Here is a 27,023-nt window from a genome sequence, read left to right as displayed (position 1 = left end):
TCTGCATAAGGGGAGGCTTGAGTTAGGTATGGTTTGATTCGACACCTCTGGAGAGAAAGGCTTACAAGTTCCAAACCCAACATCTGAAGCATACAAACACAAGTGATTCCGCAGATAATGGAAATCCAGAGCAACACACACAAAATACTGGAGGAACTCAGCAGGTCAGGCAGTATCTATGTAAATGAATAAACAGTCGACATTTCATGTTGAGGACGGGAAAGGAAGAAGAAAGTTCAAGTTCAAACTTCAAAGTACATTTATTATCAAAGTGTACAACTTTATATATACAACTTATTTATACAACTTTGAGATCTGTTTCCTAACAGGCAGCCATGAAACAGAGAACCAAAAACAAACCCCATATATGTATATAAAAAAAGACTGTCTAACTCTCAATATGCAGCAAATATAAAATCACATCAAGCCCATAAAAAATAAAATAAAGTAACCAATAAAAAAAGACCGAACATCCAATGAGCAATAAAAGTGGGAGAAGGAATAGAGCTGTTTCTATCCTTAGATTGTTACACAGCAATGCATTTAATCACTGACCTTCCAACATTTTATTGCTAAGGGTTGCTTTAGGGCATTATTTTTCTCCTCCAAGAGACAAATTATATTCTTTCGACAGGTTCTGTGAGAGCCAATGATCGATAGCTTACCTTCTCTGTGACCAGGACCTTACTGTGAGGACTCAACACCATGGGCAGGGTGCCAGAGCTGCTCAGTGGCACCTCCGCTAGACTGCAGTTCATCGTCACAACAATCGGGCTCAGCTTGTCTTTAAACTCTGCTTCATCCTGCGAGACAATGACAAGAAGTTTGTTTCACCTGCACCAGAAATTTACAATGCAGTGGCACCTGCCCTTTACCTCTCCCACCATTCACCCCTCTGCCCCACCCGGACTGCGGCTGATGGAAGAATTACTGGCAACTCAATGGGAAGAGGGCTGATTATCCTTGAAGTAATTTCAGGGTTAACTGTCGAAGGCTGGCAATTCTTGTTAGAGTTGTTCCTAGAAATTAAATCAAATAATCTGCTGGCTGACTCTACTCCATTTCCAGTACTTATATACTGTACATTATTGTGCCATAAAGCTTGTGCTCTCCTGGGTTGCTTCTAACAGTTTGCTTTAGAGTTCCTGCAGGATCTAGGACAATCGCCAGGATTCCTATCTTACCACCATGTCTTTCACAACCACTTCCAGTCTGACCAAGTCAAAATGCCAGCCTGCTAATGCAGATACAGACCAAACACTGGCACTCACCAAGACTGAGAGTACTCTGAGCAAGTTCCATGAACTATGCCCAGCTCCCAGGAAGGTTTTTACATTGCTTAGTGTATAGTAAAACTATGGAATGTTCGGGACCTTGGAGGTACCAAATGAATTGATGTTATTTTACTGATACACCAAAAGAGTTTTAATTTATATTTTAAAAAGATGTTACACAATAACATTTCAATGAACCCAATAAAAGGAGCTTAGGCAACAGATCCAGATGATGGGGTGCAGGAACTGAGGCTCCAGTTAGTGGACAGAGAATGTGAGGGTTGGAGTCCTGGCAGGTGTCCAGGGGGTAATGAACTGGGGACCCAGCAGATAGGAAGGGAGCACAGGAAGTGGCGTGAAATATGCAAGAAATGGCGCCTGGATGAATGGAAATTGTAAGCAATACCTGGTGAGCCAAATACCAAACCATCAGGATTTCAGAATAACCAGATAAAGGATTATTGGACAACCTGCTGGAGGAACTCAATTGATCGAGCAGTATTTCTGTGAGGAAAGAAATTGTCGAAAGCCTGCACCATGTTGACAATGCTTTCCTCCTTTAGCTGGGACAGGAGCCTGTTGCCTAACAGTTTCTTGTGTGGTCATTAGACACTACATAGTGCTTAGAGCAAACAGTTTTTAAATAATGTCAGTAGTGCGTATTTGTGTTCAAAAAGTACTGCATGGATTCCTCCGCCGATAACTATTAGGAACTAATATACAGGATCAGCAAAAGCTACAAAGTTGTAAACTCAGCCAGCTCCATCATGGGCACTGAGGACACCTTCAAAAAGGAGCGATGCCTCAAAAAGGCAGATCTATCATTGAGGACCCCCATCACCCAGGACACGCTCTCTTCTCATTGCTCCCATCGGGGTGGGGGTGCAGACACTGGCAACGTTTCTTCCTCTTCGCCATCAGATTTCTGAATGGACATTAAACCCATGAACCAGGCCTCACCACTTTTTTTCTTTTTGCATAACTTATTTAATGCAAGACATATTAAAAAGTTGCATTACTTCTTACTGTAATTTAGTTTTTTTCAATTTTTATGTATTGCATTGTACTGCTGCCATATAACAACAAATTTCACGACATACGCCAGTGATATTAAACCTGATTCTGAAAGTTTTATAGTACTGTAGCACCATTGATTGTGTTCTAATTTGTTCTGTATTTCATTAAAATACATATTAGTTTGTCTTTTTTTTACACCTTTTTAACAATTCCTATGAAACTTCAGCTAAATTGGGGCAGCCACTTAATAGGGCCAAATTGTATTGGTCCTGATGGGTCAATTAACCAGAATCTATTATATATGCAAACTCCAAATAATATCATAGCAAAAGCCAGGTCTCTGAAAATTCCTTCAATAGTAATTGTACTTCAGAGATATTTGCCTAGGTTGTAAAAGGGGGATAATTTTTATTGTATGGTGCTCTTCTGTTAAATTGATTTCTGGGAAGAGAGCAAGAAAAACTAGAACATGTAGTTCCTCTGTCATTCTGATAATGGTGCTGTTGGCCAAGTAAAGCTCCTGCTCTCAGCAGCCCCACCTGCAGATGTTCGTGGCTCTGAGCTCCAATTCTGCTCTGGGTAAAATGCATTTATTGTCAATGTATGTCAGCACAATGTAAATATCAGGTTTACAAAACTGAAACATGTCAGGTTAATGGACACAATGTTGATTAAAAGTGACAAACCTAACTTGAATTCTTGTTTGTAAAAGTACCATTCATGATCTGACAAACATTCTTCAGCCTGAAGCATTAACTCCATTATTCATTCCGTGGATGCTTACTGAGCTGGGTGCTTATAACATTTTCTATTTTTTTTAATTTCCAAGTTTACATATCTGCATTTTTTTTTAAATTTCCACTCAGGATCTTGTACATTCTAATCAAAACTCCTATAAACCAGCCTAGCCTGTTCAACTTTTCTCAAGAGCCAGCCCATCCATTCCAGATTCAAATAAACTTGCTCTGAATTGTTTCCAATTCATTTTCTTTTCCTTATGTAAAAAGACTAATATTGCACACAGCATTTCAAAGGTGGCCCCACTAATGCCCTGTGAAACTGAAGTCTTAACCTGATGCTGAGTATCTTTATAGACAAAAACAATCCTCAGGGAGATCTCCTCCACCATCATGATCTTAAGTGAAGAGAAGCGGATACCTTGAGGTAAGCAGTGAAATTTTTGCAGAATTGTTGCTTGTTTTTTATTGGCGGAAACGGAAATCGTTCTTCTGTTTGGTGTGAATGCAGAAAGAATGTTCGTCTTTGAGACCTATGCTTGTTTTTGTCCAGCTCAACCTGAGCATTCAGAACTTGAAACCAAGGAAATGATAAAATTAAAATCTAAGTTTTATTTATAGAAAAACACAAGAACGGTTATTGACATAAAAGCTTAACATTATTTCCCTTGTGGCAGATGCCAGTTAACTTGTTGAATATTTTTAGTGCTTTTTCTTCTATTTGAGATTTCCAACTCTGACAGTACTTATGTTTGGAGGGAGCCAATGTGTGTGAACTAACACAAACATCTGTACATTTTCCTGCCAACATTGTATGCTAGAGATAACATCTGCACACTTACATAGCCAAGGAAACCAGGGGGTTGTGCATAGATTGATTGTCTGTCCATAAAATGATGGTAGACACAGGAGTGTCTGTACATAAGGTGACTGACAGGAGATGATAAAGTAGTGGCGGTTGGGGGTGTGGAGGGGTGGAATAGTGGGTGGAGGTGTTGATCAGCCTCACTGCCTGGGGAAAGTAACTGTCTTTGAGCCTGGTGGTCCTGGCGTGGATGCTACGTAGCCTCCTCCCTGATGGGAGTGGGACAAACAGTCCATGAGCAGGGTGGGTGGGATCCTTTGTGATGTTACTGGCCTTTTTCCAACACCTTTCTGGATATATTATGTCCTTGATGGGGGGTAAGTGGGAGCCGGTGATATGTTGGGCAGTTTTTACTACCCTTTGTAGAGGCTTCCTGTCCACTGCAGTGCAATTTCTGTACCATGCTGTGATACAGCCTGTTAAGACGCTCTCTACTGTACATCTGACGCAAGTATAGATGTGCATTGGCCAGCTCTTTTTAGCCTCCTCAGAAAGTAGAGGCATTGGTGAGTTTTCTTCGTTGTGTAGAATGTGCTCATGGGACCATGAGAAGTTGTATGAGTTTAAAACTGCTCGAAGTTTCCACTGCTTTGCTCCCGATGTAAAGAGAGGTGTGAGTGGTGCAAGTTCTCCTGAAGACAATAATCATCCCCTTTGTCTCATTGACATATACAAGATAAGATGATGAAAGACATTGATCGTGTGGATAGTCAGAGGCTTTATCCCAGGGCTGAAATGGCTAGCATAAGAGGGCACAGTTTTAAGGTGTTTGAAAGTAGGTACAGCGGAGATGTCAGGGGTAAGTTTTTTTTTAAATGCAGAGAGTGGTGAGTGTGTGAAATGGGCTGCCAGTGATGGTGGTGGAGGTGGATACGATTGGGTCTTTTAAGAGACTCCTGGATAGGTAAATGGAGCTTAGAAAAATAGAGGGCTATGGGAAACCCTAGGTAATTTCTAAGGTAAGGACATGTTCAGCACAACTTTGTGAGCCAAAGGGCCTGTATTGTGCTGTAGGTTTTCTACTTTTCAATGACATTGAGGAAGAGATTATTTGCCTGGCAACAGGCCTTGAGCTCTTCCGCCTCCTCTTTGTAGGGCATCTCATAGTTGTTGGTGATAAGCCCCATCACTATCGTGTTATCAGCAAACTTTGCAATGGGATTACTAGGGTGTTTGACCATGCAGCCATGTGAGTGGAGTGTACAGTAGTGGGCTGTGAGGAAGAGAGGAAGATGATGGGGAAGGAGCAGTTGTACATCCTGACTATTTGAGGTCTGTTGCTAGTAAGTCCTACACCCAGTTAAACAGTGGTGTGTTTAGACTGAGGAGTAGGAGTCTGTTCAGCAGCATCTGTGGGTTTGATTCTGTGCTACACTGTTCCATGTTCTGTGTTCTAAGGTGCCAAATTGGGAGTGTGCACAGGATCTCAAAAGACTGACAGTAGACTTTGGACCAAATGTGCTCCCTACCACATGGACCATACACGTTGGGGCCAATATCTGTAGACCAGCAAATTGGAGCCAATATCTGCTCATTTGAATTAGTATTTGAATACCTACAGGTTATCAGTGTACATTGGATCTGACTACAATCAATACATTAACAGATCAGTTGTGCACAAAAGCCAAAAGCATCATATTTTCAGAGCATTAGTAAATGTTGAATTGCAATACACGTAATTGTATACTGCAATTTGTTGCTATGCAGTTTCTATGCCATTGTCTTATGACCGAGTACCAAATTCAATTCAAATGCTCTTTTAGTATGGGAGTTTTCATTTTCCTTTCTCCATTGTTAGTAGTTAGTACTCATTAATTATCTGAATTTCTCATGCAGACAATGTTATGAATCTCACGTGGATAGAAAGAACGCTGGAGCGTCTGAACGTTCAGGTGAATGAGGTTTCCTTCACTATTATGACAGGGATGAGCACACTGCCCTAGCGCTGCTCTGGGTAACATGAAAATGCAGACCAGACAGAAAAGGACAAAAAGGAAGAAACAGGCAAGAACAAAAAGACTATGAAGGAGGGGTGAGACAGGGGCTGATAGGTGATAGGTGGAATGAGGTGAGGCGAGAAATGAAGGGCAAATAGAGCCAGCTGTGGGAGAGGGAGCCAAGATACAGTGGCTGGTTGGAAGGCAGAAACATAAGACAGAAGAAAAATAAACATAAATATAAATTGATATTCCACTTGGACAGAGTGTGCATAGAGCAGAATCAAACTATTTCAAATTTGCACTTACCGTACTGCTGAACAATATCATGGCCTTGCACTTCTGCACACATCTGCACCTTAAAACTGCAAAGCAATATGTTTTAAGACCAAAGCTATACAAATAATGTGGACAAGATAAACAAATTTAAAAAATCTACAGTAGGCCATGTTTCTCATCTTTGAATTACAGGATTTTAAGGGACTAATTCACTCAGCCTGTTGTCTTCAAATTACCACAAAATAATTCCATCCCCTTGAGCTACAAATTTAATATGCTTTTCTTTTAATTCATAATTAAAATCATTACCTGACTCATTTAGTAATACCCTTGTGAAAAAGAATTCAACATTCTGAATATCCCTAGTATGAAGAAATTTTCCTTAACTCCTTTAATTATTGTTATGACAATTTTATATTTCCTCCATAACAATATTTAATGAACTTTGCATACACCTAACAGGCTACCAGATTTCTCTGGTGTTTCTTACATGGCAATATGTCAGTAAATGGAGGATACACTATGTATTGTGTCACCTTTTGTAACAACATAATTAAAATACACTATCTGCAGTCCAGTTAAGATCTTCAGATTTTCAGAACATTTTTTAATGTTTCTTTTTGACTTTAAGCACTATTAGCGTTTTTAATGACTTCATCTTCAACACCACAGAACTTACGAAGTTATTCACCAGGGCCCCTTTACCACATTTGAAGTTTTGAAATCTCACATTTAAGATCAACCTTTTATTCTGTTGCTTATACAGATTCACATGTACAACATCTTCACATTATAGGGCATTTTCAGGTTACTAAGTCATACTTCTGAACTATCTTGTGTTGAAATCCTACATCAGGACTGAAAGACCAGTATAAAGACAAGAGTGGGAGTAATGAGACAGGAACCTGAGGTTATTGGTTGGAGAGGAGAGGTAAAAGCTAACAGGGAGGTTGCAATAATTGAGTTTGCCTCTGTCTTAATATTTATCAGAAATACAATGGAAATTTCTTACCATGTCACAGGGATAGAAGTTCCAGACTTTGTGTTCAAGCATGCCTTGAATTCTGGATTCAGAATATCTGGTTCAAGTGTGAGTTTAACATTGGCTGCTACAACTGGTTTTGCCCTGTTGGAGCAAAGGAGGAATTTGTGGTCAGCACTTGTATTGTATCTCTGCAAACTGGGCCATCACTTTTTCCTCCCTCACTTGTATTGTATCTCTGCAAACTGGGCCATCACCTTTTCCTCCCTCACTTGTATTGTATCTCTGCAAACTGGGCCATCACTTTTTCCTCCCTCACTTGTATTGTATCTCTGCAAACTGGGCCATCACCTTTTCCTCCCTCACTTGTATTGTATCTCTGCAAACTGGGCCATCACCTTTTCCTCCCTCACTTGTATTGTATCTCTGCAAACTGGGCCATCACTTTTTCCTCCCTCACTTGTATTGTATCTCTGCAAACTGGGCCATCACTTTTTCCTCCCTCACTTGTATTGTATCTCTGCAAACTGGGCCATCACCTTTTCCTCCCTCACTTGCATATGTAGCCAACTAAGGCACTGGCTTACAACATTCTCTTCTGATCTTTAGTTCACCCTTGTTAGCATCCACATACAAACTCCAAAAAGACTTTGAAAAAATGTTAAATATTTCAATGTCTAAATCGAGCTGCCTAATGATAATGGGAAGGAAGAGGGAGGTGAAAGATGCACTTGGTGGTAGGATCCTTGTGTTTCTTTCCCTCCTTGCCCCCCAGCTTCTAACTCTGACTGCTCATCTTTTTTCTTCAGTCTTGCTGAAGGGTCTTTGCTAAAACGTCAACTATACTTTTTACCATAGATGTTGCCTAGCCTGCTGAGTTCCTCCAGAATTTTGTGTGTGTTGTTTGATGAAAGCAATTGCCCCTTTCTTGAAACATTGTGACAAGTTGGCAAACAGCGTTGTCAGGTTCTCTTCCACAAGACCACACTGCATCAGGGACTGTGCGTGTTACTGACTTCTCTATTCTACATGCACTTACACTGAGAGCTCATCAACCACTCAAACTGCTGCAGAAGTTCATCGTCACTGCCTTATAGTAGGTCAGTGAATGTTGACTACATGGTCTTTAGTAAGGTATTTGACAAGGTCTTCATTGTAAGCTGATTCAGAAGATTAAGGTGCATGGAATTCATGGTCACTTTATAGATTGCTTTCAAAATTGGCTTGGCCATGGAGGACACAGGATAGTGATAGAGGGGCATTATTCTGACTGGATGTCTATAATCAATGTTCTGCAGGGATCAGTGCTGGGACCTCAGTTGTTTGGATAAAAATGTAAATAGACTGATTAACAAGTTTGTGGATTACTCAAAAAGTTTGAAGGAGATGCATGAGGTAGGTTTTTTTCCACACTCAGGTGAGATGCCAGGTGTGATGGTAAAAGCAGACAATAGATGCATTTAGACAGGTACATGAGCAAGCATGGAATGAAGAGATGTGGATTATGTGGAGGCGAGAGTGGACATCAGACCGCTGGAAAACAATGCTGGAGAGGCAGTAATGGGAGACAACAAAATGGTGGACAAACTGAATAAGTATTTTGCATCAGTTTTCATTGTGGAAGACACTAACAGTATGCTGGAAGTTCCAGGTGACAGGGGTCATGAAGTGTGTGAAGTTACCATAACTAGAGAGAAGGTTCTTGGAAAACTGAAAGGTCTGAAGGTAGATCAGTCACCTTAATCAGATGGTCTACATCTCACCGTTCAGAAAGAGGTGGCTGAAGAGATTGTGGAGGCATTAGTAATGATCTTTGAGGAATCACTAGATTCTGGAATGGTTCTGTAAGGCTGGAAAATTGCAAATATCACTCCACTCTTCAAAAAAGGAGAGAGGCAGAAGAAAGGAAACTATAAACCAGTTAGTCTGACCTCAGTGGTTGGGAAGAGGTTGGAGTCGATTCTGAAGGATGAGGTGTCAGGGTACTTGGAGGCACATGATAAAATAGGCCGTAGTCAGCATGGTTTCCTCAAGGGAAAATCTTGCCTGACAAATCTGTTGGAATTCTTTGAAGAAATAATAAGCAGGATAGACAAAGGAGAACCGGTTGATGTTGTGTACTTGGATTTTCAGAAGGCCTTTGACAAGTTGCCACACATGAGCTCCTTAACAAGATACGAGCCCATGGTATTACAGGAAAGATTCTAGCATTGGTAAAGCAGTGGCTGATTGGTAGGAGGCAAAGAGTGGGAATAAAAGCAGCTTTTTCTGGTTGTCTGCCACTGACTAGTGGTGTTCCACAGGGGTCTATGTTGGGACTGATGCTTTTTACATTATATATACAATTTAGATGATGAAATTGACGGCTTTGTTGCAAAGCTTGCAGATGTTATAAAGATAGGTGGAGGGGCAGGTAGTTTTGAGGAAACAGAGAGCCTATGGAAGGATTTAGACAGATTAGGAGAATGAGAAATGAAATGGCAGATGAAATACAGTGTTGGGAAATGTATGGCCATGCACTTTAGTAGAAGAAGTAAAAGGTCGACTGTTTTCTGAATGGAGAGAAAATACAAAAAAATGGAGTCCTTGGGAGTCCTTGTGCAGGATTCCCTAAAGGTTAATTTGCAGGTTTGAGTCTGTGGTGAGGAAGGCAAATGCAATGTTAGCATTCATTTCAAGAGGACGAGAATATAAAAGCAAGGATGTAATGTTGAGACTTTATAGAGCACTGGTGAGGCCTCACTTGGAGTATTGTGAGCAGCTTTGGACCCCTTATCTTAGAAAGGATGTACTGAAACTGGAGCAGGTTCAAAAAAGGTTCATGAAAATGATTTTGGGATTGAACGGCTTATCACATGAAGAGCATTTGATGGCTCTGAGCCTGTGTTCACTGGAATTCTGAAGAATGAGGGGTGTCTTCACTGAAACCTATCGAATGGCGAAAGGCCTTGATAGAGTGGATGTGGAGAGTATGTTTCCTGTGGTGGGAGAGTTTAAGACCAGAGGACCAAGTCTCAGAACAGAGGGGCATCCTTTTAGAATGGAGATGAGGAGGAATTTCTTTAGCCAGAGGGTGGTGAATCTGTGGAATTCATTGCCACAGGCAGCTGTGGAGATTAAGTCTTTATGCATATTTAAGGCAGAGGTTGATAGATTGTTGATTGGTCATGGGATAAGAGGATACGGGGAGAAGGCAGGAGACTAGGGATAAGAGGAAAAATGCATCAGTAATGATGAAATGGCAGTGCAGACTCGATGGGCCAAATGGCCTAATTCGGCTCTATACCTTATGGTCTTATATAAAGGTATTTGGTGTCATGGTCAGCACAGATATTGTGGGCTGAAGGGCCTGTCCCTGACATGTACTCTTCTATGTTCTGAATGATCAGAAGTCAAAATAGATTGTAGTCAAGAGTTTGAAGATGCAGGATTAGTGTGATTGGACCTTTAAATAATGTATCCTGAGACCTCTTAGTATTAATGAAAGTTCATTCTCCTGTGATTGATTAATGACGGTTGTAATTTAAATCACCCAGGTTGAAATTTCACTCTTAACAAATCTTTACTGTGCTTTTGTTGCCATCTTTTGAGTAATCTGTAAAGGGAAGACAACGTTAGTATACACAAAGATTTTGCAATAAAATGAATAGGTGATATAATGAACATCTGAAGACACCCAGTAACATATAAACAATTTCAGCAAGTTTCAAAATTCACAATGTCAATCTGCTTGTGGAACTGTATCGGATCAATTGTGAGAATGTGGCAAACGCGCAGCGAATCGATCGGGCCTCCTCTGTGCCGGAGGCACTCCCTTTTTGCGCAGGCCATCAAGTGCACACGTTTTCACCTCAGCTGGCCCAGTTCATTGCTCCCGCACTGTAAGTTGTGCAGCATGTACAGTACTAACATGTCAGTTATAATATTTAACCACACTACTCCGTTGTCGGTCTTGCTTTGCGTTTATGTAACAGTTGGCGACAAGGATTAAAACAGGAATGGGGACTCTACTCCAAGCACTCAATCCACTTTGGGGTGCACCCACGGCAAGATCAACCTCTGGAACCTGGCTGTAATGGAAGGCATCCTTCCTAGACTAGAAAGAACTCCTAGCAATGTTAAGACCAGTGGTAAAGCTAGAGAAAGTAATGTGCCTCAAGCTGCTCTTGGAAGAACTTGGGCAGAAGTACATTTATGCTCTGCACCTACAGAATGAATCTGAACTGACAGACATGCTTCAGGCTTTGGACTATGTTTGGGGATGCAGGACAATGCTTTTATGTCATGCTTCAGCTTCTCACAGCTACGGCAGACCCCGATGAGAACAAAGATGATTTCATCACAACACTGATCTTAGTGGCACAGGAAAGCTAGTACAAAGATATTTCCCAAAGCAAATTTGAAGAAACGATGCTTATCCAAGCATTGATTGTTAGAGTCTAAAGATGGAAGCACCCAGGAGAGTCTCCTGTCCAAAAAGAATGATTTGTCTTGGGACAAAGCACACTCCACAGCTTGCCACTGAGAGGCAGTCAAGAGAGACCTTATACAGATTCAGCTACCTCCATCTCTACTGAGTCAGGCAGTACTGGAGCAAGAACTCCTTCTGGAGATATCAATGTTTGCCAGGGAATTCCGACCCACAACCCACAGGCAACATCACGTAAGACTCCACAAAGATGCTATCACTGTGCGTAAAGTTGTACCCAATGGCATGATTGCAAACATCAAAAGACACTCTCTCAGTTCTGACAGTAGGTAGGGCACCTCAGCTTCACAAAGCATCATGCCATCAGAATGCAGTAGAATTCAACCATCAACTCCATGCAAGGAGACAGCAGGAGCAAAGAAGTGGGCACCACTTTCCAAACCTATGACTTGGGCCTCAGAATCCAGCCTCCTTACTTGGATTCACTTACAGTTGATAATCAGCCTGTGAGATTTGGGCTGGATATGGGGTCAGCCATCACCTTGTTAAGTGAATTATCCTTACACCAGATTCCAAAATTACCTCCATGACCACTGATCTCAGTGTTTCACAGCTACACTGAAGGTAGTGTGGACATGCATGGGGTTTTTATGGTAGATGTGGTTCAGCGGGGTACCTATTTCACTTACCCGTGCATGTGATCAATGGAAGCAAACGGCCTAATTTGCTGGGCAAAAAATAGGATTCAAAAGATGCCATTACGCTGTCCTGCATCAACCATATTGAGGAGAAACCGGCATTGATTTCTCCATTACAAAAGGACCAGCAGGTTTTCCAAGTGGATGCTTTGGGACAATACTGTGGTCAGGCAGTGATATTCAAGCTTAAGAAGAACTGCCAGCAAAGTGTTAATGTTTAAGTGCATCTTATCCAGGAACAAATTTGCAGCAGGGAAGAGGCCACACAGTAATACATTATACACACTAGGTCACAAATGTTTGTTACCAGAGCCCGAGTCTACAGGGCGCATCTTGCAGGAAGCAAGCTAGTTACCAGCTGTCTTCCAGTCAAGTAGCAGAATATGAGCTGGCTGACAGAGGAATTGTCAGGCTACATTTGGATTATTTTTGCCAGCGAAATGTCTGGGACGCAGGAAGCTACAAAAGCTTACCCTGCTGATGAAGACAGTGTCCTAGCAGATGAGTCAATGGATGCTTCATCAAGAGAAGAAGGGTTTCACAGCCTCTGTTCTCAACATCAGCTAACTGGGAAGCCACAGAGAGAGAAGCTGTTGCTCTGCAGCATTGCACAAGGCTGTGCTGGCCAATTGACTGCCACCAAGCAGGATAGACATTTCATCATTTTCCTCTGTTTACCTCATTTATTTCCTTCCTCTGCAGTTCCCATTTATAGGCGGCAGAGGTGAACTGTATCAGATTGCTTGCAAGAATAAGGTGAGTGCGCATGCGGTCGATTGATCGTGCGGTAAACTGATTGGACCTCCTATGCGCAGGAGGCATTTCCTTTTTGCGTGAGTTTTCAAGTGCGCATATTTTTGACTCAGCGGGCTTGGATGGTAGCTTCCACTTTGTAAGTTGGCCAACGTGTACTCATACTAAAATGACTTAGTAAAAGTGCTCAATCATACTATTCCATTGTCATTCTTGTAACTCACATATGTAATTCCAAAAGAAATTCTAGGTTTGTGTCTTTATTCCTTTCTAATAACATTCCACTGAGCTTCTCACTTGCCTCCACTTATATCAGAGTGGTGTGGGAGAGGAGCTGAATAATACTGTTCAGGTATAAATTAAGACAATAAGATATTGGAGCAGAATTAGGCCATTTGGCCCATCGAGTCTGCTCCACCATTTCATCATGGCTGATCTAGCTTCCTCTCTGCCCCGGTCTCCTGCCTTCTTCCCGTATCCTTTCATGCCCTGACTAATCAAGAATCTATCAGCCTTTGTCTTAAATATACCCAATGACTTAGTTTCCACAGCTGCCCGTGGGAACAAATTCCACACTCCACTCTCTGGTTAAAGAAATTCCTCCTCATCTCCATTCTCAAAGGACACCCCTCTATTCTGAGTCTGTGTCCTCTGGTCTTAGACTCCCCCACCACAGCAAACATCCACTCCACATCCACTCTACTGAGGCCTTTCAACATTCAATAGATTTCAATGAAGACGCCCATCATTCTTCTGAATTCCAGTAAATACAGGTCCAGAGCCATCAAACACCCCCTTATGACAAGTCTTTCAATCCCAGAATCATCTTCATGAACTTCTTTTGAACCCTCTCCAGTGTCAGCACATTCTTTCTGTAAATTCCCTGGTTCATATTTTTTCTCTGTTACGCTGTTCTCTTCTGTGTAAGCTGCTTGTTTGGGTTACTGTTGAAAATAAGAGATAGGAGAATTGTGCGCCATCCAATTAGGATGGCCAGATTAAGGGGAGGTTTCTCTGGTGAAGGACACTAAGATTGGGCTTGGGCTTTTTGTTCAGTGGGAGATGAAGGGAGAAGATGTAGGAGAGAAGAGGTTGTAGGACTCTTCCCGAAGTGGGGCCATGATCCGACAAAGGCCGGGGAGATCGAAGGAGGATCGGTGAAGGGGAAACCATGAGCTCCAACTTGTGCACATTAGACTGTTTCATTAAAATGGGCACTTTTCTTTTTTTTTGCTTTTTCTTTACTACTAACCCTTTAGTCAAATAAAGAATTATAAAGCTAAATCGCTTAATTGTATGCGCTGTACTGTCTGTTATTTCGTGGTACAGATTCGTAACAGGGAAACCAATCACAAACAGGGGGTTTTCGGGGATTTTCTCTTCAATCTCCCACGTTTGGCGGGGCCAGGGATTGTCTTCCCTGGACTTACACAGCCAACAGAACTAGAACGTTTCATTTCTTAGATAAATGGCCCAAAACTGCTCACAATACTCCAAGTGAGGCTTCAGCAGTGCTTTATAAAGTCTCAACATTAGGTCCTTGATTTTAAATTCTAGTCCTCTCAAAATGACTGCTAACATTGCATTTGCCTTCCTCACCACTGACTCAACCTGCAATTTAACCTTTAGTGTATCCTGCACAAGGACTCCCAAGCCCCTTTGTACCTCAGTTTTTAAAATTTTCTCTCCATTTAGAAAATAGTTTACTCTTTTATTTCTTCTACCAAAGTGCATAACCATTCACTTCCCGACACTGTATTCCATCTGCCACTTCTTTGCCATTCTCCTCATCCATCTAAGTCCTTCTGTATTCTCTCTACTTCCTCAAAACTACCTGCCCCTCCACCTGTCTTCATATCAGCTGCAAACTTTGCAACAAAGCCATCAATTCCATCATCCAAATCATTGACATATAATGTAAAAAGAATTGGTCCTAACAGAAACTGCTGTGGAACACCACTAGTCAGTGGCAGCCAGCCAGAAAAGGCTCCCTTTATTCCCACTCTTTGCCTCCTGCCAGTCAGCTACTGCTTTATCCATGTTGGTAACTTTCCTGTAATACCATAGGCTCTTAATTTGTTAAGCAGCCTCATGTGTGGCAGTTTGTCAAAGGCCTTCTGAAAATCCAAGTACACAACATTCACTGATTCTTCTTTGTCTATCCTGTTTTTTATTACTTCAAAGAATTCCAACAGATTTGTCGAGATTTTCTGTTAAGGAAACCATGCTGACTGCGGCCTATTTTATCATGTGCCTCCAAGGATTCCGAAACACATCCTTAACAATTGATTCCAACATTTTCCCAACCACTGAGGTCAGACTAACTGGTCTATAGTTTCCTTTCTGCTGCCTCTCTCCTTTCCTGAAGAGTGGAATGGCAGTTGCAATTTTCCATTCCTCCGAACCATGTCAGAATCTAATGATTCTTGAAAAATCATTTCTAATGCCTCCACAGTCTCTTCAGCCACCTCTTTCAGAACCCTAAGGTGTATACCATCTGGTCCAGGTGACTTATCTACCTTCATAACTTTCAGTTTCCCAAGAATCTTCTCTCTAGTTATGGTAACTTCATACACTTATGCTCCCTGCCACACTCAAACCTCTGGCATATTGCTAGCGTATGTTGAGATAGGGCTGTGTATTGGCGATTTAAATAATTCAGTGGATACTTAATTAGAGACAGAGATCCTTGGGGAGGCGACTGCTGATTAAGTTGAAGAAATATGCTGAAGTTGTGTAGAGGTCCTCACCTGTACACCAGAACATTATCGGCATCATGAGCACCAACAATCAAATCTGTAAAACAAGGAAGGGCACACATAAAGGCATTTGCATGGAGCATCTTGCAACTAACCATGTAGTCTTGAGGAGTTCCCACTGATGTATCCGTGAATTTCTCTGATGTTATAAAACTGTCTCAAGGAATTGAAGATTGTTTACCCCATCCGAGGTCAAAATAACACATTGCTTTTCATGACCAGCTTTCACAATTCATTGGCCAATGGCACAGCAAAATTGCAGAATGTGCAATAAATACAGACATACCATGCTGGACAGGGCAGGGTGGAGTTAATTACATTGGCGCTGTCACTCCTCTGGAACAGAGTCCCGCTAATGCTGTTGCCATGCTGGGGTACAGTCGCAGAGTCAAACGGCACAGAAACAGACTCTTTCTCATTTACCAGCAAAAGGGCTGTAGCCTTTTCTGCCTCAGTAACTCAAGTGCTTGTCTAGATACTTGCTGCTTTTACTGTCCTTGACACAGTTCCACTACTGAGCTGGCATACTCTCTGCATTAGGGGAACTCTATGTTTGTGTACAGTGGGACAATCACAGCTGACTTTCAAGTCATTGTTTCATGATACTGGACCTGATCTTTGGTGCAATTCCAGTTCAATTGAATTAGAAGTAATGTTCGTCTCTAAGAGCAACTTAGGCTGTATCAAAGAACTGCTTCTGTTTTGGTGACATCACTGTAAGAAAGTTCTAAACTTAATTTCTTTGCTTGAAACTCTCATAAGGCCAGTTTCATTTCCATTCTGCTCTGGGAAGGTCTGCATCTGAAAGTTCAAGGTGCAGCCTTATAGTGTGAGACTGAAGTCTCTTTCAACTCCAAGTCAGTGATAAATTGCTTTCACTGTCAATGGCAACAAATCTGTTGAATATTTCCTCAATGGCAGCAAAGGCCAGTCTTCATAGTTAGTCCGTGACTGATCCAATTTATTGAATTCAGAATTAAATAGGCTGCCAGGTCGTGATGGCACAGCTGAAATCCTACAACACTTCAAAAGGCAAATTTCACTTTTAATAAATTATTTGCCTGGTTTTCATTTACTTCACAGATTATAACAAAACTGCCAGGCTACATGCAATGTGTACCTTTTTATTTTGTTCTTGCTAAAACATTACTCAGAAATATTCTTCAAGAATATAAAACAATCAATCATTTGCTTATACACTTAGTGGTCACTTTACTAAATACCCCCTGTACCTAATAAAGTGGCCACTGAGTTATGTACATTGTCTTCTGCTGCTATAGACTATTCACATCAAGGCTTGACACGTAGCACATCCAGAGATGCTCTTCTGCACACCACTGTTGTAACACCTGGTTACTGACATCTTCCCGTTAGCTTGAACCAGTTTGGCTATTCCCCTCTGACTCCCTCATTAACAAGGCAGCTTGAACCACAGACCTACTGCTCACTGGGTGTTTTTTGATTTTTTGTACCATTCTCTGTAAACTTTATTTTTATTTAACAATACAGCACAGTACCAGGCCCTTCTGGCCCAACGAGCCTGCGCTACCCAATTATACCCATGAGATCAATTAACCTACTAACTCATCATCTTTAGAACATGGAGTGAAACCGGAGCCCTTGGAGGAAGCCCACACAGTCATGGGGAGAATGTACAAACTCCTTACAGAAAGCAGAACCCAGGTCGCTGGTGCTGTAATAGTGTTATGCCAGCATGCCACTCCTAACTCTAGAGAGTGTTGTGTGTGAAAAGCCCAGGAGATCAGCAGATTCTGAGATACTCAAACCACTCTGTCTGGCACCAACAATCATTCCATGGTCAAAACCACTTTGATCTCATTTCTTCCCCATTCTGATGTTTGGTGTGAACAAGAACTGAACTTCTTGCCCATGCTGTCATGCATTGAATTGCTGCCACATGATTGGCTCACTAGATATTTGTACTACAAGCAGGTGTGCCCAATAAAGCTATCACTGTTTTTTCAGTGAATATTAGGTTCTCCACTAGAGAGTGCTGTCAGCTCATACTACAGGGAGTATCCCAGTTAAACATGCTAGCTCTTTCGAACCCATGCAATCCTTCCAATTTCTTTGTGCTAGTTTTAGTACACTATCTCAGCATTACACCAGCCTTCACACCAATAGTTTCTTTTTCTCTGATGTGCAACAAAATGCACTGAATTCAACAGCTAATTTAATCCACACTGGCTGTTGTGTTCCCATGTGATTTACTGGTGATCTCTATTTCTCAGGCTACATCTAATCTGAAAATATGAAATAACTGAAAGCTTATGGAAGACAATCCAGGGTATCCTATTTTTCCTTCTATAAATGTGGGTTAACCCAGCACATTTATAACAGGCTACTAAGAGATAGGATGTTCCTCAAGAACAACCGGGTGTGGTTATTACTCCCCAAAGTACATCTTACTCATTTCTATTTGCTTGTCTAGAAAGGCCCTGTTCAGTATCACTATAAGGTGTCTTCATTCAGTGGATCTGCTTTCTGGAGACCAATTCCCAGACACCAGCTTTGCTTCTCCCTACCCCTCCAATATCTCTCATTCCAAAAGAGCATTGATATTACAAAACCATCATTGAGAAATGCTTAGCTTATGTCCGACATTTTACAGTGTTCAGATAAGTTAAGTATATATTTGAGCTACACAACCATATCCAAGAAACATGGAGATTTAAAACTTTACCTGGGAAATTATTTTCATCAATATCCGAACCTCCTTTCAATGCAAAGCCAAATCCTGCTGATATCACATCAGGAGTCCAACTTCCCTGCAGTTCTTGAAAAGGCTTTTGGTAGAGGCCAGTCGTATGTCCCAGGTAAACAAACACCCTTCCTTTACCATCTTCACCAGCAAATGGGGCTCCAACTGCTACATCTGTAGAGACAGTTGTATCCCATTACAATCTAACTCAGGCATTGACAAAGATTATGTCAGCAGGTGTACTTTAAATAAAGAATACAAGTAGCTTCAAAGGGAAGAAAATATTGCAGTTCCAGAGGCAGCACAGTAGCATAATGGTTAGCACAACGCTTTACAGTACCAGCAAGCCAGGTTCAATTCCTGCCACTGCCTGTAAGGAATCTGTACGTTTCCTCCGGGTGCTCTGGTTTCCTCCCACAGTCCAAAGATGGGTTAATTGATCATTGTAAGTTGTTCTGTGATTAGGCAGGGTTCTGGATCATTGGGACCTCTTCTGGGGCAGGAGTGACCTGTTCAAGAAGGACGGGTTACACTTGAATCGTGGGGGGACCAATATCCTAGCGGGGAGGTTTGCTAGGGCTACAGGGTGGACTTTAAACTAGTAAGATGGGGGGGTGGGAGACTATTTGAGGAGACTATGGGAGAGGAGGTTAGTTCACCAGTGGAGCAAGTAAATAGTGTGTGAGGGAAGAAAGGCAGGTGATGGAGAAGGGATGCGCTCAGCCCGAAGATGTAGGGGAGAAGAAAGAAAAGGATAATAAATTTGAATGCATTGTTAGGGATGGAAAGAGAGGAGGAGATGGAGAGTATCTTAAATGTATCTATTTTAATGCTAGGAGCATTGTAAGAAAGGTGGATGAGCTTAAAGCATGGATTGATACCTGGAATTATGATGTTGTAGCTATTAGTGAAACATGGTTGCAGGAAGGGTGTGTTTGGCAACTAAATATTCCTGGATTTAGTTGCTTCAGGTGTGATAGAGTAGGAGGGGCCAGAGGAGGAGGTGTTGCATTGCTTGTCCGAGAAAATCTTATGGCGGTGCTTTGGAAGGATAGATTAGAGAGCTCCTCTAGGGAGGCCATTTGGGTGGAATTGAAGAATGGGAAAGGTGCAGTAACACTGATGGGAGTGTATTATAGGCCACCTAATGGGGCGCGTGAGTTGAAAGAGCAAATTTGTAAGGAGATAGCAGATATTTGTAGTAAACACAAGGTGGTGATTGTGGGAGATTTTAATTTTCCACACGTAGACTGGGAAGCTCATTCTGTAAAAGGGCTGGATGGTTTAGAGTTTGTGAAATGTGTGCAGGATAGTTTTTTGCAACAATACATAGAAGTACCGACTAGAGATGGGGCAGTATTGGATCTCCTGTTAGGGAATGCGATAGGTCAGCTGACAGATGTATGTGTTGGGGAACACTTCGGGTCCAGTGATCACAATAGCATTAGCTTCAATATAATTATGGAGAAGGACAGGACTGGACCTAGAGTTGAGATTTTTGATTGGAGAAAGGCTAACTTTGAGGGGATGCGAAGGGATTTAGAGAGAGTGGATTGGGTCAAGTTGTTTTATGGGAAGGATGTAATAGAGAAATGGAGGTCATTTAAGGGTGAAATTATGAGGGTACAGAATCTTTATGTTCCTGTTAGGGTGAAAGGAAAGGTTAAAGGTTTGAGAGCACCATGGTTTTCAAGGGATATTAGAAATTTGGTTCAGAAAAAGAGGGATGTCTACAATAGATATAGGCAGCATGGAGTAAAGGAATTGCTCGAGGAATATAAAGAATGTAAAAGGAATCTTAAGAAAGAGATTAGAAAAGCTAAAAGAAGATACGAGGTTGGTTTGGCAAATAAGGTGAAAGTAAATCCGAAAGGTTTCTACAGTTATATTAAAAGCAAGAGGATAGTGAGGGATAAAATTGGACCCTTAGAGAATCAGAGTGGTCAGCTATGTGTGGAACCGAAGGAGATGGGAGAGATTTTGAATGATTTCTTCTCTTCGGTATTCACTAAGGAGAAGGATATTGAATTGTCTAAGGTGTGGGAAACAAGTAAGGAAGTTATGGAACCTATGACAATTAAAAAGGTGGAGGTACTGGCGCTTTTAAGAAATTTAAAAGTGGATAAATCTCCGGGTCCTGACAGGATATTCCCCAGGACCTTGAGGGAAGATTGTGTAGAAATAGCAGGAGCTCTGACGGAGATCTTTAATATGTCATTAGAAACGGGGATTGTGCCGGAGGATTGGCGTATTGCTCATGTGGTTCCATTGTTTAAAAAGGGTTCTAGAAGGAAGCCTAGCAATTATAGACCTGTCAGTTTGACATCAGTGGTGGGTAAATTAATGGAAAGTATTCTTAGAGATAGTATTTATAATTATCTGGATAGACGGGATCTGATTAGAAGTAGCCAGCATGGATTTGTGCGTGGAAGGTCATGTTTGACAAACCTTATTGAATTTTTTGAAGAAGTTACGAGGAATGTTGACGATGGTAAGGCAGTGGATGTAGTCTATATGGACTTCAGCAAAGCCTTTGACAAAGTTCCACATGGAAGGTTGGTTAAGAAGGTTCAGTCGTTAGGTATTAATGCTGGAGTAATAAAATGGATTCAACAGTGGCTAGATGGGAGATGCCAGAGAGTAGTGGTGGATAATTGTTTATCGGGATGGAGGCCGGTGACTAGCGGGGTGCCTCAGGGATCTGTTTTGGGCCCAATGTTGTTTGTAATATACATAAATGATCTGGATGATGGGGTGGTAAATTGGATTAGTAAGTATGCCGATGATACTAAGGTAAGAGGTGTTGTGGATAATGAGGTGGATTTTCAAAGCTTGCAGGGAGTTTTATGCCGGTTAGAAGAATAGGCTGAACGTTGGCAGATGGAGTTTAATGCTGAGAAGTGTGAGGTTCTACATTTTGGCAGGAATAATCCAAATAGAACATACAGAGTAAATGGTAGGGCATTGAGGAATGCAGAGGAACAGAGAGATCTAGGAATAACTGTGCATAGTTCCCTGAAAGTGGAGTCTCATGTAGATAGGGTGGTGAAGAGGGCTTTTGGAACACTGGCCTTTATAAATCAAAGCATTGAGTACAGAAGTTGGGATGTAATGCTAAAGTTGTACAAGGTATTGGTAAGGCCAAATTTGGAATATTGTGTGCAGTTCTGGTCACCGAATTATAGGAAAGATATCAATAAATTAGAGAGAGTGCAGAGACGATTTACTAGGATGTTACCTGGGTTTCAGCAATTAAGTTACAGAGAAAGGTTGAACAAGTTAGGTCTCTATTCATCGGAGCGTAGAAGGTTGAGGGGGGATTTGATCGAGGTATTTAAAATTTTGAGAGGGATAGATAGAGTTGACGTGAACAGGCTGTTTCCATTGAGAGTAGGGGAGATTCAAACTAGAGGACATGATTTGAGAGTTAGGGGGCAGAAGTTTAAGGGAAACACGAGGGGGTATTTCTTTACTCAAAGAGTGATAGCTGTGTGGAATGAGCTTCCTGTAGAAGTAGTAGAGGCCAGTTCAGTTGTGTCATTTAAGGTAAAATTGGATAGGTATATGGACAGGAAAGGAGTGGAGGGTTATGGGCTGAGTGCGGATAGGTGGGACTAGGTGAGATTAAGGGTTCGGCACAGACTAGGAGGGCCAAGATGGCCTGTTTCCGTGCTGTGATTGTTATATGGTTATATGGTTAAATTGGGGGTTGCTGACTGGAGAGGCTCAAAGGGTCAGAAGGGACTATTCTGCACTGTATCTTGATAATTAAAATAAAATAAAGATATGAACAAAGTCTCCTTCATTTCCCTTTCATCCATAATCCTCAGTATTGTTCAATAATCTCTGAATTTCATTTACAGCTTTTGCTTTTGAAAGAAGGGGAAGTTATACATTTACTTGGGACATAGATTTAGATAATTTCCAAGACTTGATCGCCATCATATTGTTACAGGAGGAGTTCAGATGATTTCTAGAGAAGCAATTCAGAGGGCTATAATCTTATCTAGGGGATATACAATAAAACATATATGACTCAAAAGTATAAAGACTTGTAATTAGTTTGAAAAACCAGATTGTTAATCTACTTCACACCATATGTCCTCTCTTAATCTTACCCCACTCCCCAAGCCAGCTCTTGACTAATTAGACATGGGACGATCGCACAAGACCATGTGACTATAAGAGATAGGAGCAGAATTAGGCCATTTGGCCCATCATGTCTGCTCTGCCATTTCATCATGGCTAATCCATTTTCCCTCTCAACCCCATTCTCCTGCCATCTCCCTGTAATCTTTCACAGCCTGACTAATCAAGAACCTATCAACCTCTGCCTTAAACATACCCAATGACTTGGCCTCCGCAGCCACTTGTGGCAACAAATTCCACAGATTCCCCACTCTCTGGCTAAAGAAATTCGTCCTCATCTCCATTCTAAATTGAAGTTCCTCTATTCTGAGGCTGCAACCTCTGGTCCTAGACTCCCCCACGCATCTCCCAAAGTTACATGGTCGGCACAACATTGTGGGTGGAAGGGCCTGTATTGCGCTGTTGACTTCTATGAAAGGAAGCATCTTCTCCACTTCCTCTCTATCTAGGCCTTTCACCATTTGATAGATTTCAATTAGATTCCCCCCTCATTCTTCTGAATTCCTGTGAATACAGGCCCAGAGCCATCAAATGCTCCTCATACGATTATCCCTTCAATCACGGAATCATTCTTCTGAACCTCCTCTGAACCCTCTCCAATGTCAGCACATCCTTTCTCAGATAAGGGGCTACTAACTGCTCACAGTACTCAAGTGAGGCCTCACCAGTGCTTTCTAAACCCTCAACATTGCATCCTTGCTTTTATATTCCAGTCCTCTGGAAGTGAATGCTGAACATTGCATTTGCCTTCCTCACCACAGACTCAACCTGCAAGTTAACCTTTAGGGAATCCTGCATCACCTGGACTGTTGAATTTTCTCTGTTTAGAAAATAGGCTACGCTTTTGTTCTTTCTTACAAAGTGCATGACCATACCATATACTTCCTAATACTGTATTCTATCTGCCACTACTTTGTCTACTCTGCTAATATGTCTAAGTCCTTCTGCAGCCTCCCTGCTTCCTCATGTGCAGCTCCTTGTTAAAGGCTTTCTGAATATCCAAGTACACGACATCAACTGATTCTCCTTTGTCTATCCTGCTTGTTAATTCCTCAAAGAATTCCAACAGATTTGTCAGGCAAAATTTTCCCTCAAGGAAACCATGCTGACTTTGGCCTGTTTTATCATGTGCCTCCATGTACTCCGAAACCACAACCTTAACAATTGACTCCAAAATCTTCCCAACCACTGAGGTCAGTCTAATTAGCCTATAATTTCCTTTCTTTTGCTTCCCTCCATTCTTGAAGAGCAGAGTGACATTTGTAGTTTTTCCAGTCCTCCAGAACAATGCCAGAATCTAGTGATTTTTGAAAGATCATTACTAATGCCACTACAATCTCTTCAACCATTTCTTTCAGAACTCTGGGGTGTGCACCATCTGGTCCAGATGACCTACCTACCTTCAGAACTTTCAGTTTCCCAGGCACTTTTTCCCTAGTAATTGCAATTACACTCACTTCTGCCCCCAATACTCTCTCATTTCCAGTACACTACTAATGTCTTCCACAGTGAAGGTGGATACAAAATACTTATTCAGTTCGTCTGCCATTTTATTTGTCCCCCCATAACTACCTCTTCAGTGTCATTTTCCAGCAGTCCGATTCCTACTCGCACCTCTTTTTGCTCTTTATATATCTGAAAAAAACTTTTAGTATCTTCTTTGATATTATTGGCTAACTTAGCTTCATATTTCATCTTTTCCCTGCTTATGAATATTTAGCTGACTTCTGTTAGTTTTTAAAAGTTTTCCAATCCTATAACTTCCACTAATTTTCAGTTTATTATATGCCCTCTCTTTCGCTTCTATGTTGTTTTTGAGTTCCCTTGCCTCCTCTTCTTTGGGATGTATCTTCCTTTCACTTTCTGAATGTCCTCCAGAAACTCCAGCTGTTGCTGTTCTGCTATCATCCCTGCTAACGTCCCCTTCTAATCAACTTTGGCCCGCTCCTCTCTCATGCCTCTATAATTCCATTTACTCCACTGTAATACTGATATATCTGACTTTAGCTTCTCCCTCTCAAACTGCAGGGTGAATTTGATCATATTATAGTTGCTGGTCCCTAAGGGTTACTTTACCTTAAACTCCCTAATCAAATCCAATTCATTACACAATACCCGATCCAGAATAATCTTTCCCCTAGTGGGCTCAACCACAAGCTGCTCTAAAAAGCCATCGGGTAGCCATTCTACAATCCACAGCTGAATATCTGTATGCAATTAATACGAATTGAAATAATTACAAGGGCATATCAGAAACAAACTAAACACCTCATGGTGAGTTTGGAATCTGAAAGGAGCACTAAACTACAGGCTTCATTACACCCATACCCAAACAAGGATGCAAGAATAAACAAAGCAGTGAAGTAAGGTTAAAGCCAAGGGAGATCAATGTTATAATTTCCTAGAAAATAGTCAGATTCCAACAAGAATTACTCTCCAGCATTCTCCAGGTCTCAAATGGTTCGGGATTAAGTGCAATGTGCTCTTTGCACTGCTGGCAGAATGCAAACCATACCCTTTGTAGATGCTACAGTTCAGTTATAGTGGGTTTGTAGGTTGAACCAGCAAATGACTCTCTTAGCTACAAGTTGGAGCAGAGAGAGAGAAATAGTTTTAAAATATAATTTTAAATTTGCATTTAGTGCATGATATATCCCCTAGAACTGTAAATTTTACCTCTGTGCAAGATCTGTAAAAATTATCCACTGCTGACTTACCCTTGTATCCATCATAATCCAGGTCCCCAAGGGAGGTGATGGCACTTCCAAATCTGCCATATTTGTCTGTCCCTGTTAAGGTCTGTGGTGGTTCTATGAAGACTCCAGGTTCCTCCTGTAAATAAATGTACATCCGCCCAAGCTCGTGCAGTTTACCATCCTGTCCTCGGTTCATAAACAGTGGAGCTCCAACTAAAATATCATCTCTCCTGCATAACAGACAGAGAGGCCCATAAATAACCAAGAATAATATAATAATAAAATAAACTGAAAGGGCCTGGTCCAGAATCAGAATCAGGTTTATTATCACCAGCATGTGACGTGAAATTTGTTAACTTAGCAGCAGCAGTTCAATGCAATATGTAATCTAGAAAGAAAAAATAAATAAATAAAGCACAGTAAGTACATATATGTATATTGAATAGATTAAAAATAATGCAAAAACAGAAATAATAGATATTTTAAAAGTGAGGTAGTATCCAAGGATTCAATGTCCATTCAGGAATTGGATGGCAGAGGGGAAGGAGCTTTTCCTGAATCGCTGAGTGTGTGCCTTCAGGCTTCTGTACCTCCTACCTGATGGTAACAGTGAGAAAAGGGCATGCCCTGGGTGCTGGATGTCCTTAGTAATGGATGCTGCCTTTCTGAGACATCGCTTCCTGAAGGTACTTTGTAGGCCAGTGCCCAAGGTGGAGCTGACTAGATTTACAACCTTCTACAGCTTCTTTTGGTCCTGTGTAGTGGCCCCTCCATACCAGACAGTGTTGCAGCCTGTCAGAATGCTCTCCACGGTACAACTATAGAAGTTTTTGAGTGCTTTTGTTGACATGCCAAATCTCTTCAAACTCCTAATAAAGTATAGCCGCTGTCTTCCCTTCTTTATAACTGTATTGATATGTTGGGACCAGGTTAGATCCTCAGAGATCTTGACACTCAGGAACTTGAAGCTGCTCACTCTCTCCACTTCTGATCCCTCTATGAGGATTGGTATGTGTTCCTTCGTCTTACCCTTCCTGAAGTCCACAATCAACTCTTTCGTCTTACTGACATTGAGTGCCAGGTTGTTGCTGTGGCACCACTCCACCAGTGAACATATCTCACTCCTGTGCACCCTCTCATCTCCATCTGAGATTCTGCCAACAATGGTTGTATCGTCAGCAAATTTATAGATGGTATTTCAGCAATGTCTAGCCACACGGTCATGTGTATACAGAGAGTAGAGCAGTGGGCTAAGCACACACCACTGAGGTGCACCAGTGTTGATTGTCAGCGAGGAAGAGATGTTATCATCAATCTGCACAGATTGTGGTCTTCTGGTTAGGAAGTCGAGGATCCAATTTCAGAGGGAGGTACAGAAGCCCAGCTTCTGCAACTTCTCAATCAGGATTGTGGGAGTGATGGTGTTAAGTGCTGATCTATAGTCAATGAACAGCATCCTGACGTAGGTGTTTGTGTTGTCCAGGTGGTCTAAAGCTGTGTGAAGAGCCATTGAGATTGCGTCTGCCATTGACCAATTGTGATGATAGGCAAATTGTAATGGGTCCAGGTCCTTGCAGTTCTGTAAGAGCAGTCTGTTCTGATTTCAGTCTGTTTGGGTTATTGATGAAGGAAAGGGATGATGAGGAATGTGTGCCATCCAATTAGGATGGTGGAATGGGTGGGGTGATGTTTTTGATGAGGGACACTAAGGTTGGTCTTGGGTCTT

General features: G+C 41.6%; 1 protein-coding gene across 1 annotated transcript in view; it reads right to left on the bottom strand.

Moving 5' to 3' along the window:
- The window catches only part of LOC132384531 (integrin alpha-8-like), a 152,624-nt gene that overhangs the window by 51,479 nt on the left and 74,122 nt on the right, over window positions 1-27,023 (bottom strand). The window contains exons 12-18 of the mRNA XM_059955682.1: window positions 25,319-25,527; window positions 18,435-18,626; window positions 15,722-15,767; window positions 7,122-7,235; window positions 6,140-6,195; window positions 3,450-3,601; window positions 666-803 (exon numbers count right to left, since the gene is read on the bottom strand). Of these exons, the coding sequence (XP_059811665.1) occupies window positions 666-803; window positions 3,450-3,601; window positions 6,140-6,195; window positions 7,122-7,235; window positions 15,722-15,767; window positions 18,435-18,626; window positions 25,319-25,527 (907 nt within the window). The remainder of the gene's footprint in view (window positions 1-665; window positions 804-3,449; window positions 3,602-6,139; window positions 6,196-7,121; window positions 7,236-15,721; window positions 15,768-18,434; window positions 18,627-25,318; window positions 25,528-27,023) is intronic.

Source organism: Hypanus sabinus, chromosome X1 (genome assembly GCF_030144855.1).
Source record: "Hypanus sabinus isolate sHypSab1 chromosome X1, sHypSab1.hap1, whole genome shotgun sequence".
In the NCBI taxonomy this organism is placed as follows: Eukaryota; Metazoa; Chordata; class Chondrichthyes; order Myliobatiformes; family Dasyatidae; genus Hypanus; species Hypanus sabinus.
The sequence above is the reverse complement of the archived record's forward strand: the minus strand, read 5'-3'. Positions and strand labels throughout refer to the sequence as shown.